This window comes from Equus caballus, chromosome 14 (assembly GCF_041296265.1).
Source record: "Equus caballus isolate H_3958 breed thoroughbred chromosome 14, TB-T2T, whole genome shotgun sequence".
Lineage (NCBI taxonomy): Eukaryota > Metazoa > Chordata > Mammalia > Perissodactyla > Equidae > Equus > Equus caballus.
In genome coordinates this window covers 47,363,681-47,382,224 of record NC_091697.1, presented here as the reverse complement: position 1 = coordinate 47,382,224, position 18,544 = coordinate 47,363,681, and the positions used below count along the sequence as shown (strand labels likewise).

The 18,544-nt window shown below is 44.1% G+C and overlaps 1 protein-coding gene and 1 long non-coding RNA gene across 6 annotated transcripts in view; one reads left to right on the top strand and one right to left on the bottom strand.

Annotated features, from left to right (window-relative positions):
- Positions 1-18,544, top strand: part of SH3RF2 (SH3 domain containing ring finger 2) — a 126,114-nt gene that overhangs the window by 85,354 nt on the left and 22,216 nt on the right. For 3 of the 5 annotated variants that reach the window (XM_014730596.3, XM_005599330.4, XM_023617496.2), the window contains exons 6-8: positions 8,073-8,164; positions 9,461-9,631; positions 16,235-16,485. In XM_014730596.3, coding sequence (XP_014586082.1) covers positions 8,073-8,164; positions 9,461-9,631; positions 16,235-16,485 — 514 coding nt within the window. The remainder of the gene's footprint in view (positions 1-8,072; positions 8,165-9,460; positions 9,632-16,234; positions 16,486-18,544) is intronic. The other 2 variants (XM_070233109.1, XM_001917882.5) reach the window with 1 other exon arrangement.
- Positions 8,329-10,306, bottom strand: LOC138917286 (uncharacterized). Its single transcript, XR_011425061.1, has 2 exons — positions 10,245-10,306; positions 8,329-9,756 (listed from the first exon to the last, which is right to left on the bottom strand). It is a non-coding gene; the product is annotated as an uncharacterized lncRNA (long non-coding RNA).

Below are 18,544 nucleotides of genomic sequence, written 5' to 3'. Positions count from 1 at the left end.
TTAAAAAAGACCTAAATAAATGAAGAATTATGCCATGCTCTTGGATAAAAACAATATCTTAAAGATGTTGATTCTCTCCAAATTTATCTGTAAATTCAAATCCCAATGTGTTGTTTGTTTGTAACTCAAAGGTGATTCTAAAACTTACATAGAAGAACAAAAAGCCAACAGCTAAGATACTTCTAAAGAAGACAATGGAATTTGTTTGGGGTGAGGAGTGGAACCTACCCTATCAGATATCAAATTTTATTTTTAAAGCTATCGTATTAAGGTGGCATGGATTTAGCATAAGGATTCTATTAAACCAATGGAACATACTGGAGAACCCAGAAATAGACACAGCATGGAGACTTGATTTATGACAGAGTGGGTTTTGCAGATCAGAAGGGAAGGATGAACTATGGTGCTGGGATAATTGGGTATCCATGTGGAAAAAGATGAAATTGGATTCCTCCCTTGTCAAAAATCAATTCCAGGTGGATTAAAGACTTGAATGTGAAAAGCAAAACTATAAAACTTTTAGAAGACAATATAGAAATATATCTTTATGAACGTGAGATTAAAAAAATTTTGCATTCAAGATTTTTTTTTAAGTATAAACCATAAGGGAATATATTGTAAATTTTACTATTAAAAAGAAGAACTTTAATTCATCAAAAGATACCATAAAGTAAAAATACAGGCTACAAAGGATTCATATCCAAAATATTAGAACTCCATAACTTAATAGAAAATAATAAATAACCCAGCAGAAAGCAAAAACAGACAAAGGACATGACAGGCCTTTCATATTAGAAACTAGAATGGCTCATAAACATTAGAAAAGAAACTCATGCTCATTTGTACTCAGAGAAATTAATTTGAAACCATAATGAAATATAATTTCACACGCACCTTAAGTAGGTATTAAAAAGATGGGCATTACTGCATGCTGGTGAGATTGTGGGATAACGGGAATTGTCATTCGCTGCTGGTGGAAGTGTAAATTGTTAGAGCCACGCTGGGAAAAAGTTTGTTATTGCCTAATAAAACTGAGCAGACTCATACCCTATCGCCCATCAATTCCACTTGTAGGTGTATATCCTGGAGAAACTCTTGTACATGTGCACAGGGGACATATACAAGAATGTTCATAGCAACATCATTCATAACAGCCCCAAATTGAAAGTCGCCCAAATGACACATAAATGATAGAATGGTTAAATGGTGGTGTATGCATACAATGAAATACGAGACAGCAGTGAAAATTAACCACAGACACACACAAAAACTTAGTGTTGAACAAAAGCTGCAAGTCAGAGAAGAATACATGAATGTGAATCTATTCACACAGAGTTCAAAAACAGGCAAACCTAAACAACATGTTGCATGCCAAGGATGTACGCCAAGGTGGTAAAAACTACATAAAAAAGCATTGGAATGATTAACACAAATTTCAGCATTGTGCTTACCTCCTGGCGGAGGGAAGAGATCTGATTACAGAGGAAAATGCAGAGGGTCTCTAAGTACAGTATTCGATTTCTATTTTTATTGTTTCTAAAGTTGAGTGGTATGTATACAGGTGTTAGTTTTATTAGTATTTTTTAAATGATACATAAAATTATATACACTTACTTGTATGCATAATATATTTATAATTTAAAATTGTAATAACAAAGGAAGTAACAGAGCAGAGGGCGGGGATGAGGGGAAGCAGAGGTGAGGAGTGACAGAAACAGTGGATGTGGCCTGCTCAAAGAGCTGGGAAAAGACCCCAGGGCTGAAGCAGAGGAGTGAGAGGAGTGAAGCGAGGTGAGGCTGGAGAGAAAAGCAGGAGCCAGATCACAGAGAATATTCTAAGCTTCAGTAACTACTACGGAGCTGTAAATCTGGTAGTCTTCGCAGCGTTACACAATATCACCCCTGCTGACATATCCATGTACTTTAGGAAAAAAAAAAATTTTTTTTTAAGTGGACCTAAATGGACCTGCTGCCAGCTCGTAAACAGTTCTCTTTCTCAAACAATGTTTTTACTCTCAGGGCAAATAAACAGCACTGGGTGGCTGCTCCCTGCTCGTCACACACGAGGAGGGTTTGCAGGCTGGGCTGCTCTGAGACTGGCTTGGATGGAGAAGGAAGGAGAGCAGTTTGGCCCAAGGAGCTCTCACTCTGTTGGGATTCTGTTCTGCCAGGAAGAAGAGAAATGCACAAAAACAACTTCATATTCCACCTGCTATCAGATCTGGCCCATACTACAAAGGACACTGGACAGAGTGGGTGGTCATTGTAACATATCACGAGCATGAAACCAGGATGTTGGATTCGGCTGGACATTTTTTTTCTGGGTTACACAAACATGTCTCATGTATATGACCCCTTCAGCCACATTGAGATCTGGAAACGATGTGTTAACCTTGGTGTTCTACAGCAAAGGCTCTGAGCTTAGGGTCCTTGCTTTAGGGTCCTGGTATCAACCTGACCTCCCCTTTGCTGGCCACCTCCAGGAAATCATGTAATCTTTTTATCTCAGTTTCCTTGCCTGTAAAAATGGGGGTACTGACAATGAGGCCTGTGTATAGCAAGTTCGCGTTGGAATCGTAGGCTGTGAGAGTGAAACACCTCTTGGAAATCAAGGCAAGCCTCTCCTGGCAGCGCCCAGATCACCTTGAACTTCCCTCACCCCAACATGCGCCATGCTTATATAATTATGAATGTAACTGCCTTCCCCCATATACATGGTGAGTTCCACATGGGGAAGGAGTCTTGTATGTCTTGTTTATTGCATTAACCCCAGCGCCTAGGACCAAATAAGATCCACACATTGCAATTGCTGAATGTGGCTCTTAAGTGTCTTTTAATCTACAGAGGGGAACGAGTTTTCAACTTTACAAAGTCCAATGGTCAACCCCAGATTACCGGTAGTGGTGGGTACAGAAACTATCAAATAAAACCTAATTTTCTGTCTCTAAAATGCAGCTCTTTCTCAACCCTGAGTGGACGCTCTGTAGGTTCCATGCCCTTCTTAGCTCCTGGTAATACCAAGATGCAAGAACGCAATGGGCTCCGAGGTAGTTCACACTCTGTTGAGGAAGACAGTCACCCCATGCCCACCAAGTGATGAGAAGGTACAAGCCCTGGAGGAAATAGCTAAGTGCCACAGCATGGGTGGGGAGGGGGACAGCAAACTTACATTTTGGAAAGCTATGGATGTTCTCCTCTAGAATAGGGAAGCAGGGTTGCTTGTTCCCACCCCCATCACATTCTTGGGTCCGGCTCTCAGTCCAAACCTTGCGGGGCTGTTGCATAAAATGATGTGCTTTTCCCCATCCCCATCCTATGCAACAGCTAATCTCTTTGCAGATAAAAATAAGTAAATTGTACACTGATTGTGTTATTTAATTCTCATAACAACTCTATAAGAGAAATTCCATTATTCCCCCCATTTTACAGATGAGGAAATGGAGGATCTCCAGAATTCAATACTCGCCCAAGAACACAAATCCTGGTAAATGCCCGAGCCACATACTAAGCTAGACTTGGTCTCCAGACTCCTGAGAGGGAGCCGCATTCTCTACACCCGTCCATGTGGCTGATGGGGAAGGCTTAGGGACCAGCAGAGTGTTGCAACAACTTTGCGCCAGGATCCATGCCGTCCTCCTCCCTCACTTAATACCTGAAGATCTGAAAACGCCCAGAGGCCACACCTCTGTAGATCCTTCTGTTACTGATAAAGACTTCTTTTAACTGAGTCATTTCCTTCAAAAGGAGGAAAGAATATTTTTAGATCATAGCAGAAATACCTACCCCCCACCCTCAAAAACACATCGTCTCTCTGATCCTGCTCAGGTCCCGAACCCTATACCAGGCAGGACCAGTTACTGGAGGACCTCACAAGTGCCTCACAAACCCCTTATGGACAGGGACCTGAGTTCACAATTGACCCCAGGGAACCACCTGCCAGGCCCCTTCACTCAGAAAAGCTGGTCTTCGATCCCAGTGACAGGAACAGACTTGCCTCCTTAGAAGTTGGCCATCTACTCAGTTGTCTTCATTTGCTGGGCGGGGCCTTCGTTTCTGTCTTGTTCTCTCTGTCCTCCTTCCCTACTAGTTTCTGTCTTCTCTGCCTTTATCTATCTTGCCTTCTTTTCCTGCTACTCCATTCATTCATTCATTTTTGTTTTTACCTTATTTATTGAGCCTCTGCCTGACCCATAGGTTACAACTCTTGACTTCTCTCCTATTCAGGTGGCCCTCCGCCACGAGGGTCACTTGCTAGCTGCCCACTATGAAGCTGAGCCATCTCTATCCCCTTCCCTGACCAATTTCAGAGCTTGGGCTGGGTCATGCTAAGGCCATGTAGATGTTTCCTGCCAACTAGATAATGTATTCATATTTTTAACAGTTTTATTGAGCTATAGTTCAACCATTTTAAGTATACAGTTCAATGACTTGGGCAAATGTATGATGGTGTGTAATGACTACCAAAATCAAGATTTATAACATTTCTATCACTTCTGTAGAAAATTTCTAGCACATTCTTGTTCCCCTTTGCTGTCAATCCTCTCTCCCCACCTCTGGCTCTTGGCACTCCTTAATCTGTTTTCTCTCAGTATAGTTTTGGCTTTTTTTTTTTTTAATGCCATTCAAACGGCATAATAGAATATGCAGTCTTGTGTGTTCTGCTTCTTTTACTTAGGATGATGTTAAGATTCAGCCACGTCATTCAATGTATTGCTGAGGAGTATTCCACTGTGTTTATACCACAATATGTTTATTCCTTCACCAGTTGATTGGCATCTGGGTTGTTTCCAGTCTTTGGCTAAAATGAATAAAGCTGCTATGAACATTCATCTACAAGCCCTTGTATGGGTATATGTTTTGATTTCTCTTTGATAAATAGTTGTGAGTAGGATTCCTGAGTAATGTGGTAAGTGCATATTTAACTTTAGAAAAAATGACCAACTTGTTTTCCAATATGGTGGGAATTTTAACATTCCCACCAGCAGTATATAAGAGTTCTAGTTGCTCCACTTTCTCACCAACACTTGGTATGGTCAGTCTTTTTAATTTTAGCCATTCTCATAGGTGTGTAGTAGTATCTCATGGTGGTTTTAATTTGCATTCTCCTGGTAATTGTTGATGTTGAGCATCTTTTCATTTGCTTATTGGCCACCCAATGTATCTTTTGTGGTATCTTTTGCCCATTTTTAGTTGGGTTGTTTGTCTTCTTCTAAATGGATTGTGAGAGGTTTCCAATCTTTTTTAATCTCCTTTTTCTTTTTCCTTCCTCCTTCTGTCCCTCTGGCTCTGTCTCTTTCTCCCATTGTGTTTCAGTCCCAGTTTCTGACTCTCTCCCCAACTCTCAGAGTTGTCCACTATCTCCCCCTCTCTCCTTCTTTCTCCCTTGCCTCTTTCTTCCTTCTCCCACATGTGTTCTCCCTTCTCCTCCAGGACACCTCAGACCCTGAGAATCTATCCTCCCTTCCCATTCCATATTAGAAAGATCTCCAGCACAAGCCCACTGGTTTCAATCCTGGCCAGTTTCAGTGTCCAAATAATAGGACACTCCTCTCCAGATGAAGACTTAGAGAAATAAAAAGACAGAGCCTAGTATAATGGGGGGATGGCTTTGCATTCTGGCATCTTCCTCCTCCCTAAATAATTATTAGTGTTTATGGATAGAAGGGCTTTTTACTCAGACATAACATTGGAAAGTCATGGGTGTTAGGTGAAGTTCATCCTGCTTAATCAGTGGTCCAACAGTCTCCACAAACATAAGATTAGTTGTTCACATAACAAGCCTTTCCTTTGGCACATCTCCCAAGCCCAGCAGGGATTCATCTTGCCCAGTCACAGGTAAGGAGCCCAAAGCTAGTAACTTTTCATCTCCGTTTAAGGGAATTGGTTGACAATATTTAATTGCAAAGCTCAGAATATGTTATGCAATGTTAGAGAGCCTTGGATGAGTGACCATGGAATTTTTTTAAGAGTTTATTGAGATATAATTCACATACCATACAATTCACCCATTTAAGATGTACACTTCAGATATGTACAACCATTACCACCACAATCTTATAACATTTCATCACCTCAAAAAGAAACCCAGTACTCTTTAACTATCACCCCCATATCCCAACCCCTGAAACCACTCATCTACTTTCTATGTCTATAGATTTGCCTATTCAGGACATTTCATATTAATGGAATTATGTAATGCAGTCTTTTGTACCTGGCTTCCTTCACTTAGCATAATGTTTTCAAGGTTCATCCATGTTGTAGCACGTACCAGTACTTCATTCCTTTTATGGCTGAATAATATTCCATTGCATGGATATACCACATTTTGTTTATATATTAATCTGGTGAACATTTGGGTTATTTTCTCCTGTTGGCTATTATGAATAATGCTGCTGTAAATATTCATGGACAAGTTTTTCTGCGGACATAGGTTTTCATCTCTCTTGGGTGTGTACCAGGAGTGGACTTACTGGGTCATATGGTAATTCTATGTTTAATCATTTGAGGAACTGCCAGACTATTTTCCAAAGGGGCTGCACCACTTTACATTCCCACCAGCACTATATGAGAGTTTCTGTTTCTCTACATTCTTACCAACACTTGTTATTATCTGATGGGAATGGTTTTCTGATCCTATAACTGAACTGGATTCCAAAATGTCATACACACATACACAACCACACATACATTTAGACAATCATCAACACAGACACACACACACAACTATATAGTCGTGCATACCTGCACACACCTCTAAAGTTCACATCCATACACACAGAATCCCACACAGACAATTACAATCACAGCCTCATATAGACAATCACACACAGCATATGTGCAAATCAATCCATAGACCCTCACGTGTGAACGTAATCAGACATATAATAGACCAATGCCATCATATATGTACATAAAATTGTCATGGGTTCTAAACAAACATACACATTTGCACTCAGTAATGCATTCACACTTGCCCAAACGCACATACACAGACAATAGTTGTACCCACAAAAGCATAGTCCTAAAAAGGTACATGTATATAGTTAACATCACTTATGGGTAGATAACTGAAGACAGATTCAATATATTTACTCTGGATGGCATGGAGATGGTTGAGGTTTCATTAGTCCTTGGTGCCCTGGGTAGTAAGACCTTTTTATTCATTTGTTTGTTCTTTAAGCTACGACTACATATTAAGCACATAAGAAATAGAATGATGAAGAAGACATACTCCCTGCCCTCATGAAACTTAGAGTCTAGTTGGGGGGAATGATCAGAAAACGAACAAGGAAACAATCACAGTCTGAAACACACGCCAAGAAGGAAATAAGGTGAAATGTTAGGTAATAAACAAGGTCCCAAGATGGTAGGCAGTTTCCAGGATCGTTTAGTATTGTTGCTCCCTCTTTCATCCTGAAAAAGGGAAAAGGATTCAGATTTACCTTCCATAAGTCACTGGATAAACATGTGTGTGCTTGTGTGTGTTAGTATTAGCATTAATGAGAGTGTGGGCTCAGGACCTAGACTACCTGGTTTTAAATTTTATTTCATAGTAGTTGGGTGACCTTTCTTTCCCTCAGTTTCTCATCCAAAAACGGAGATAATAGTACCTGTAATAAAGATTAAATTAGCTAAAACTTCTAAAGCACTTAAAACTGCCTGGCAAGTGTTAAGTTCTCAATCAGTATTAGCTGTTGTTTCATTTTCTAAGAGTAAGTTTTCATAGAGGGAGTTGAGTGACTGGGAGATGTCTGGGGACGGGCCGGGGGGAACAGATCAACGAGCATGGCAGTGCCCTGCTGACTGTAAATTGGATGGGTCTTCATCCTCTGCCGTAACTGAGCGGTCTTTTGGAATACAGCCCTGGCATGCCACCCTGAGAGGCCATAAACCAATCCATCCCCGCCCCACTCTGCCCACAGCCACAAACCACAGAGAAGACGCACAATGGGTGGCGCTGGCTGGGCATGGTTCTTGGTTTTCAGCTGCGTCAGGCCTTTCTGTAGCAGCTCTGCTGTGGGCCTGGCTTGTGGCATTCACTGTCTGCTTGGCTGTCTTTTCTGTCTGTGTAGGTCAGCACTTATCACCCTGCACCTGCCTCCCCAGGACATTCCACGGCCATCGTCAGTCTGCCCGGCTCCCAGCAACACCTCTCAGCTAACATGTGAGTAAAAAGCTCAGCCCTCCACCCCCGGTCCTGGCACAGAGGGGTCATCTTTGCCATCCCTCTGCCATGGAGCATCCCCACTCCCAAACCATCCCATCCAGAGAGACAACATCTCCCCTTCCTTTACAACCTCCAAAGGAAATAATGACAAAAAACACAAATTAGCAAACCATATCATCCTAGCTTATTTATTTTACAAAAGTAGAAAAAGACTGGAAGATTATATACCAAAACATTGCTGGGAGATTGAGTGTTGAGAAATTTCTATTGCCTTCCTTTAGATTCAAAATATTGGATCATAAATAGATGTTGCTTTAGTAATCAGCAAAGAATAAATATAGCATTTTGGAGGGGAAAAAAACTTGCGGATGAGAACACTCCCTTAGCCCCTTTGATAAAACACTGCAGTGTCTGAGTCCTTAGAGTCTAGAACAACTTCCTGATGTCTAGCCTGAAGGCCATGTACTGGTAACCCCTGAATCTGGCAAGCCAAAGTGGGTCAGTTTTTAATGCCTTTACTCAGGCAGGAATTCTCACCTCCATAGCCGCACTAGTCCCTAGTGTCTTCACCCCCTGACTCATCCCCGGATGCTAGCTGGCTGACTCCTGTGTGGACCTCAGACTGGAAAGTCACTGCTCTAACCCAAGGTCATTTTTCCATGTTAAGCCCATTCCCCTCCATCCCCACCATGCAGCCAGTATTCCATTGTGTGCCAAAAAACTAAAATAACCCCGTCTCCCACTTCCCAGTGTCCATTTCCCTACCCACATTAAGCTAGCTTCTCAGGCTATTCCTTGGGGTCAAACACGCATCTACTCAGAGGGGCTTCTGTGCTGACCTCCCCTTTCCATGAACCTTGTGGCTGCGACCACTTTCTTGGGTGACACTCTTAGCAGTGTGAAAGAGCATCCTGGGTATTGCTTCTGGGTTTGAGACCTGGCTCTGCCACTAATTCCTGGTAGCCAACTCCTTTCTCTCCTCTCGGCCAGTTTCCCATTGTCAAAGTGCCCATGTGGCCTAAACTGGTGATGTGCAGCTGTGCAGCATCCATGGAGGAGGGGGAGATGGAGAGGGCAAGGATCTGGGCTCCTCCACTGCTGCTTCAACCAGGTTCTACCACTTTTGTCTGCCTTACATATTGACGTTTCAGTTTTTTAAGGTCTTTCAACTTTTTTAATCAGCCACTCAGCTGATGGGCTCTGAGGTGCTGCCTCCCCTCGCCCTCTGCTGGCTCCATGCCCTCCACCAGCACGCTCACCCTCTTCCTTCACCAGTTCCCTGTGTCTCCCCAGGTTTGTAGCCCTGCACTCCTACTCAGCCCACGGACCTGATGAGCTGGATCTGCAGAAGGGAGAGGGCATCAGGGTCCTGGGGAAGTACCAGGACGGCTGGCTCAGGGGCGTCTCCTTGGTCACTGGACGAGTCGGCATCTTCCCCAACAACTATGTCATCCCCATTTTCAGGTGCGTCCTCTCCAATCTCTGGCATCAGGAGGTCAGGGGCCCTCTGTGGGCTGAACTGCTGAAGAACTCATGCTCTTTCAGAGTATGGGCCGAGAAACAGCTTTTGTCCTAACACTCTCCTAACACTTAAAAAAAAAAAATAGCAAAAAGGTTATATTTCTTACAGCTCTTCACATTTTACAAGCACTTTTGCGCCTTTTAACTCCCTGGCTATGCCCAAGAATCCTGTAAGGTAGATATTATTTTCAGATGAGGAAACCGATATGCAGAGTTAAGCAACTTGCTCAAGAACTAGATTTCAGGTTTTCTACTGTACAAACCCCCAAAAACCCACTTCACATCCTGCACCCTGATACGCCATCTAGTGGCGTAATGGGGAAATGTCATGATCAGATGTCCTCCCAGAGCGCATCGGGGAAACTTCCCAGGATGCTGGGCCATTAGACAGGGTTTCCATGAACTCAGACCACTCCCCAGGTCAAATGTTAGTTTCCCTGTAGGTCTTTATCCCTAACAGCTTTTCCCAAACTTTTTCATCCTGTGGCATACTTATCAATTTCACCTGCCCACTGTTTGTCTAGCCACCTCATACCATGACCACAAATGCACAGACCTTAAAACTATCCTTGGCTCCTCCTACTCCCCCCAACCCCCCACATCAGCCCAGCCAAAGCCACAGGGCAGTGAGACCATCAGCACACATCAAATGCTGTCTTTATGACATGCCAGAGAGTCATAACTCCAAGGAAAGTGATAATCCCATTGTACACTATGAGGTTCAGACCTGGAGTCATATGTCCAGTTTGGGGGGCCTTCATGTAGGCAGGGCAGTGTGTCCGGAGGGGAGCGGCAAGGATGGTGAGACAGAAAACTACATCATGGGAGAAACTGATAAAGAAACTAGGGCTGTTACATGAATAAGGAGAACAGATTAATGGTTTACCAGAGGGGAAGAGAGTAGGGGGTGGGCGAAAGGAGTAAAGGGGCACATATGTATGATGATGGACAAAAACTAGACTAGTGGTGGTAAGCAAGATGCAGTCTATACAGAAACTGATACATAATCATGTACACCTGAAATTACGCAATGTTATAAACCAATATGACCTCAATAAAATAATTTTTAAACAAAGAAACTAGGGTTGTTGAAGCTGTAGAACAGGGTCAGAGGGACCGTAACAGACTGTGTAGGCCAGGAAGTAGACTTGTCTGATGAGGGGCAGCGAACCAGAGGACGCACCTTAGAAGGTTCTGCTTCAATGAAAGGCTGCACTTTCTAACCCACAGATTTTTCCTATCAGGCTGGCTGGTGAGGTGGTGGACCCCTTTCTAGAAAGAACACAGGCAAAGTCTGGGTTCCCATAACCCAGGTGTGCAGAAAAAGATTTCTTCCCATGGCAGAAAGTTAGAGTAGAAGATCATAGCTATTCCCTTCAATGGAAGGTTCTTGGCACTTGTTAGAAAGTTGCAAAGTCTCCTAAGGCAATCTAAGAGCGTCTGTAACTGATGTTTAATTCAGTTGTTTGACAAATATCTATTGAGCACTAACTATGTGTCAGATGCCTTTCTAGATACCGGAAAAACACCAGTGAACAAAATCACAAAACCCTGCCCACAGGAACTTACATTCTAGTGGGACAGAAAGACAGTACCCAAGATATATAAGTAATATACATGATGTGTTAATGATAAGGGCTAAGAAAAAAAATAAATCAGGAAAGGGGGATAGAATTTGTGTGGAAGTGATTAAAATCTTAATAAATTGGTCAGGGATGGGCTTACTGAGCAGTAAGAAGGAGGAATGAAGGAAGTGAAGAGGCTGAGCCATGTGGATCTCTGAGGGAAATGTATTCCAGGCCAAAGGAATAGCAAGTACAAAGACCCTGAGGTAGGAATAGGTCTAACATGAAAGCCAATAGGACTGGATTAGAGCAAGTGAGGGGGAGGCGAGTAGGAGATGAGGTCAGAATGGTAACGGGCCAGATCTTATAGAAGTTTCTAGGTCATAATGAGGAATTTGGCTTTAACCCTGTTGCAGGGTTTTGAGCAGAAGGATGACATGATCTAACTTATGTTTTAACCAGAATCCCTCTAGTTGCTGAGTTGAGAATAAACTGTAGAGAGGAAAATGTGGAAGTAGAGAAACTAGTTAAAAGGATATGGTAATAATCCAGGGGGGAGACGATGGTGAATTGAATCAGGTGTTAGCCATGGGGACAGGGAGAAGTGGTTACACTCTGGATATACTCTGAACGTAGAAAGCATAGAATTTTCTGACAGATCAAATATGGGATGTGAAAGAACAGAGGATTCAAGACAAGTCCAAGTTTTTTGCCCTGAGCAACTGGAACATGGAGTCGCTTTTTACTGAGATGGAGATGAAAACCAAAGAGGAACAGGTTTTGACGTGTGAGGAAAGCAAAAGCTTAGTTTGCAGCAGATTAAGTCTCAGATGTCTATTAGGAATCCTAGTAAAGATGTTGGTAAATGGTTGAGTATGAGAGTTTAGCATTTAAGAAAGAGGTCCAGGCTTGAGATGGTACTTACAGCCCTAAGACTGATGAGATCATCAGGGTAGGATCAATTGTATTGGAGAGAATGACTGAGCCAGCAGCTAAAATCTTAAAAGGAATGAGGGGAGAGATCTAGAAGGGAAATGATGACTGCACCAAGTGGGGTGGTGGGTGGTAGAGTATGATAACGTGAGTCAAAGCTGGCAAGTATTGAGGGGGGTCTGGGAGAATGGTGTAGAAGTGACAGTGAAGAGCCAGGAGACCTAGCCTGACTTATCAACAGTTTCTTCATGGGATCTAACATGAATTCTCCAGGGCCCATGCCTATACTAGGGCATTCGTTTACACATCAGGCCTTAGCCCAAAGTCCTGGTTATGCCATGAAAGAACCATTAGAATAAGAGTGACCATATAATTTATCATCCAAACTAGGATGTTTTTGAAATAAAAGAGGGACATTCTTAATACACCAGGAGCACATGTGTAAGTTGAGACTCTCCTAGGAAAATCAGGACATATAGTCATCCTAACTAGAATGCATGTAGCATTCCATTCTAATGTATTTCAAGGCTCCAGCTTCCCTTTCTCTCCTTCTTGGCTTTTCTCCCAGGTAGATCTGTTGTGTTCTTGGGCAAGTCATGGTCATGAGCATCTAGACTTACCCACGCCAAGATGGCTGCATGTCAGACAATGGATAGAGTTTCAGCACCCTAGATTGCCACTGAGTCCATCCCCCATCCCCAGCTCACAGAAATCAGAACATATGTGTATACTGAGGTGCTGCTTGTGCTGCTAGGTGTTTTTGCTTCTAGGGAACCAGCAGTTCCAAGAAGAACAAGTCCCTGTCAGAGTATATTCTCCTGAGGGCTATTAGGTGACAGTGGATCAATGTTTTCCCTTGATGGCCTCCCTGGTGCAGAGAAGTTTCTGTCTTCACTAATCTTGATGTGGATGACATATGCCCAATTTATCTCTCTGGGGGCAGCTCACCCTTGTTCTTAACCACCATTTCCACAGTGGGGTGTTTAGCTCCTCCCACTTCTCAGGGCTGAATGATGCCGTCTTTTGTCTGCTGAGTTTCTACTACTTTTAGCGAGTTATGCATTAGAACTGGGTAGGCTGACCCACATCAGCAAGGCTCTTTGGTCAGTGTGTGGGTGAGGTCTGCCTCCCACCATCTTTGTTTTCTGGCTGCGCTGATGGCTGTGCTCTGCCACCAGCCCGCTTGGTGTTCAGTGCAGCCTTTCATAAAACAGCCAGGGCTCAAATGTGTGTCCTGCCCGCAGAGCATTTGAACCTCTTCTCTTATTAGCATCATCCCCAGTCAAAGTTTTGGGACTAAATCTCTGCCACCGTGACCTATGTCCCCTGATTCCGGAGGCATCCACTGGCTCAGGTTGTACAGAACATTTGTCACCTTTTTCTCTACAGCCCTTCTTACTGGCACCAACATCCCTTTGGGTTTCCTCCTTCATGCGTAGTCTTGGTGGGAGGCAGAAGCTTTCTCCCTTTTCAGAGGCTGAAGAAACCAGCTCCTCTTAATAGCTAAGGGACAGGCTTGGCCAGTCTGATGCTCCCTCTTGGGACCTGGAAACTTGAACAAGGGAGGAAAGAATGCGAGCAAAGTTGAAAACCACTCATGGCAAGAACACACGTAGCAGCCTCTGATCTGACTCTTTCCGCCTCAGGTTCCTGCTGCCGAGCTCTGCAGCCTCCCTTCGTCCTGTTTCCAAGCCCTTTCCTCCCCTCCTGTCCCCCCAATAAATTCCCTTCTGCCAGGATATTTCTCTTTCTTGCAACCTACACAAGACAGACATATATGCCCTCCTGGTGCCTTATGGATGGAGAAAAGTGACTCATGGGCCACCACTCACTTTCCTTTAACTTTCTACACAGAACGATGGGAAGATTGGCAAGGTCCAAGCTTTCGCCTCACCAGGCAGCTACTGCCAGTGGGGAGCACAGTAGAGCTGCTGATGGTAATGCCCCAGTCAGATATTGGGCAAGCTCTTAAAGGCTCATACCACAGATAGAAAAGGGGACACAGGGACCTGCACACTCACAGCAGCACAGTGGAGCACATCAGAGGCAACATGCACTCCTCCCACTTAAACTGAGAGTGTCTTTCAGTCCCTCCATCTAGAAAACAAGGGTCATAATGTCTGCGGGTCTGGGGTGTCATGGGGATTAATGAATATATCTAAGTAAAGTGCTTTGATGTTAGGAGAAAGTGCCAGGTAAGTGCTAAGCTTTTTGCCAAAAGACATAGAGGAACTCAGTGTTGGATGGGGGACTTGGGATTTAGGAGTTTCTGGAATCCAGCCTAGGGCTGGGCTCGGAAAAATGAGGTCACACCTTGATCTGTAAACAGTTGTTCAAAGAAGGGGCTAGTGGAATAAGGCTGGCTTGGGCCTAGTTAACTATCTTCTGTCCTTGCTGCTTCTCCTGCTTCTGGAAACAATTTGGAACCTGTCTTTCTTGTTGTCAGTCCATTTTGCAGCATCCAACACCTAGAGGCGTCTGTTCAAAAGACAGGCAGATGCGGATTCTGCATGGAAGTCAGTGCTGGGGATTTCTCTCCACTGCCCAGCCCTCATCTCGAGAATACAGGCTGAGCTCTTACTGGCGGACAGCCACTCCCCTCCACTGACTGCATCACCAGGGGCGAGAGGCGGGTTGACAGCTATGGATAGAAGCCCCCTTGCTGCAAGCATCAGTTCCTAGTGCATTTGGCTGCATATGCTTCTTGGGCGGAGTGAGCCACATTAAATGATGCCTTACCCATCTTTGTACAACACTGGCTGGCTCGTTATTAAACCACATATCACTTTTTTAAGCAAAAGGAGGAGAGAAAAGGAGAAATAGGGGGAAAGTACCTAAATAGAAACCTGGAGGCATCGACAAGAAGGAAACCACCAGGGAGGGCATCTCTGTGCCCGGGCCTTGGTTGAGCTGTTTATTCCCAGGGAATTAGCAGAGGTTACTTAATCAACAGAGCAACAAGGTGATTGAGGGTCTGCTCAATACGGGCTGTAATGTTGGGGTCAGATTGGGGCAAGAAGGGCATGTAAAATGACTGCCATCCTCATGGGATTCAGGCAGTTGTAGGCTATAAACGATGGACAAGGGATTGCTGTTTTACAAAACTTTAATACTGTTCTTAAACACCAGAGCCCAGGGATGAAGAATTAGGGTCTTATGGAGGTGTGTGTAGGGTCTACCAGCTGTTTTAGTTCATTTATTTCAAGCAAGATGCAGGGTGTTCCCTGCTACCAAATGATGAATGCTCTAACTAGCCAGAAGGTAGTGTACCTCAGTGGTAAGAGCACAGGTGGTGTAGCTCAGTGGTAGAGCAGGTAGAGCCTGGACCCTGGTTCAAATCTCAGGTCTAGTAGTTGTTTGGACGAGTAACTGTAAATCTCTTTTTTTATAATCTATAAAATAGTAGCACTAATAGTACTTACCTCAGAAGGCTGTTGTGAAGAATCCATAAGATAATGTAGGCTAAGCCCTTGGCCAAGGCCCGGCATACAATAAGTGCTCAATATGTGTTAGCCAAAATGACTAGCATCAGTGCCAAAAGCATCCTGGCAGCCATTCAACAAACAATCATTAATAAACAATACAGGCAGAACACAGAGGATATAAAATAAGTCATAAAATCTCTGCTTTCAAAGAGCTTAGAGTCTAGAGGGAAAGTCGCTAAGCAAACAGGAAATCGCCACTGCAAAGCGAGATGGCAAGATCTTGTGCTCTGAACTCAAGGGCTGAAGAGAGGTCGGGTGAGGAGTGATCAGAGCAGGAGTGAAAGATGACAAAATTCAAGGCTTCTAGCTCCCCCAGGGCCTCAGTGTGGGACCCCCCCCCCACCCCTACCCTCAGCGCACTCACCGGTTATCGTGGTGTGGGAGGAGGTGAGGCCTCCTCAGGCAATCCTGTGTGGTTGGTGGAGAGTGTATATATGGGCAGGAACAGGGTGAGGAGCAGCCACATTTGGTGTTGTATGGTTGGGAGCTGATAGTTTTTTAAAATAAGACTCTTGACTGAACATTCTCTATTTCTTCTCTTTTAAAAAATTTCCCACAACCAGAAAGACATCTAGCTTTCCAGATTCCCGGAGCCCTGGTCTCTACACCACATGGACGTTATCCACCTCCTCTGTGTCATCCCAAGGTAGCATTTCAGAAGGTGACCCTCGGCAAGGCCGCCCCTTCAAGTCTGTCTTCGTGCCCACCGCCATAGTCAACCCTGTACGGAGCACGGCCGGCCCGGGGGCTTCAGGACAGGGCTCTCTTCGGAAAGGGCGGGGCAGCATGAGAAAGAGTAAGTGGTGGCAGAGAGGTACGTGCCTAGAGCTAAGTGATGGGGGGGATCCGACTCTGGGGTAGACAGAGTACTTTTTACAAACATAAGGATCTTGGCTTGAAAACAAGCCTCTGTGAAGGGTGCTTTGAAATTCCCAAATACCGAGTTGTTTTATTGGAAGAAGCCAGGGCGACTTCAGGTCACTGCCCTTGGTCACTTTGTACACGCACATTGAGTGGCTGGGAAGATAGCAGCTCTGAGTGCCAAGATGTAACTAGAACACAGCCAAGGTGGGTGTTGGCTCTTAGTAAGACAGAACAACCAAAGCACTTGCTGGATCAGTGCTTCTCAAACCATGCTCCAGGGAACCCCTCAGGGGGTGCCAAAAGGGAAACAAGGGAAGGATGGAGGGAGAAGGAAAAGAGGGTTAAGGAGTCAACGCTAAGAGCCTCTGACTCCCACTTTGTTATTTAACTAACATATTCACAAGGTAAAAAGCAAATTATATTGTACAAAATAATGCAAAAGTAAATCTCCTTCATATCCTTAACCTCAGTGCCAAGTTTTCTTGCATGTACATATGTCCCTTGTGTTCAGACTCCCTGCACTGTTCTGTACCTTGCTTTTATTTTTACCTATGTTAACACCCACGTTGTACACAGGCAACGCATACAGATCCTTCAGCTTAAAGGCTGTGCTTTTATCTCCTAGTATATTGAACTTCTACATAAGACTTCATTTTCAGGGGTTCTAAAAAGTGTTTGAAATGTGTTGTTCTACAAAACATCAAGGTTCTATATCCATACCCCTCTCTGAAAGATGACAACAAGCCGAGTAAAATTTGATTTATGCCATGTCTCCTGCTTTTAGGTGGGCTCTGCAATCTCTCCTGCTATTCTAAAAAATGATTAAATATAAAAATGCAATATGACTAGTCAGAGCAAAAGAGTGACATGTGGGACAATATGCCACACAGAAAAATGTCCCAAGAAAATGAAAGCAAATATCTTAGCTCCACCCTCTCCCAGTGCCTTCATCTGATCACCTGCTTGACCACCAGTCCCGCTACTGTTGCCGCTCAATTCTACCCCACCATGCCTCCCTCCTTCCCCTCCTGTACCTTCCTCCACCTTCCCCACCCCCACACACGCATCAAATAAGCAATCCCATCATCACAGCTTTGGGCCAGTTACTGACCTCTTCAATCTTCAGTAGTCTCATTTGTAAAATGGAAATAAAAATAGTACCTACCTCATCAGTGTTACTGTATGGATTTAATAAAATAATCCCTATAAGACTGATGGCACAGTGCCTGGCACATAATAAGCTCTTAAGAAATATTAGCTGTTTTCATAGTATTATCATTTCGCAAGTCTTATCATTGCTACCACAACTAAGCAGATCGTCTTCGATCCATCCAGAGCATTAACTCACTTAGACCAACCACCTACAAATGCCAAGAAGCGCATCCCATTGCCAACTGCTCACGATTCCTTTCACACCCTCCCTTCCCACATTTGCCTAGATCTAGATTGTCTTCGAGCTTTCACTGCTTGCATTGTATGCACACGTAATAAGAAAGCATTAACTCTCCTGGAAATCAGGAAATGACAAGATAAATAGCTAATGCATAAAATCACTTTTTCACATGTTTCCGGCAGCCTAAGGCCATGTCTGCCCAGGGCTGCTTTGACTTTCCAGATCCCGGAGGCTTTCTCTCTCCCTTTTCCCAAGGTGAGGCTGGACAAGCTATCAGTCTCCCCAGAGCGAAGAGAAATGACAGCAGAATTGACTGCATGCACCTCACAGGGCTGTCAGTGGAAAATAGATGTGTACCTTGAAAGGTCAGACTTGTGTGAATGGTGACTGGCCTGCTTGCAGCAGCTGAGAATGCCGACTGTGTTTAGTGAGCATTCTGCTTTTTCTGTTCGTATCCGGCTTGATGAAGAGTCCCAAGGGAGAACATGGCCTTGGCTCAGGCCCTCTGTGCTGGGCACAAATGACTGATTCACACATTTGTCCGTAGAGGGTCAGGAAGAACAAACATTTCTAACTGGACGTCACCTATGGCTCTCTAAGTGCTGGAGACCCTTAT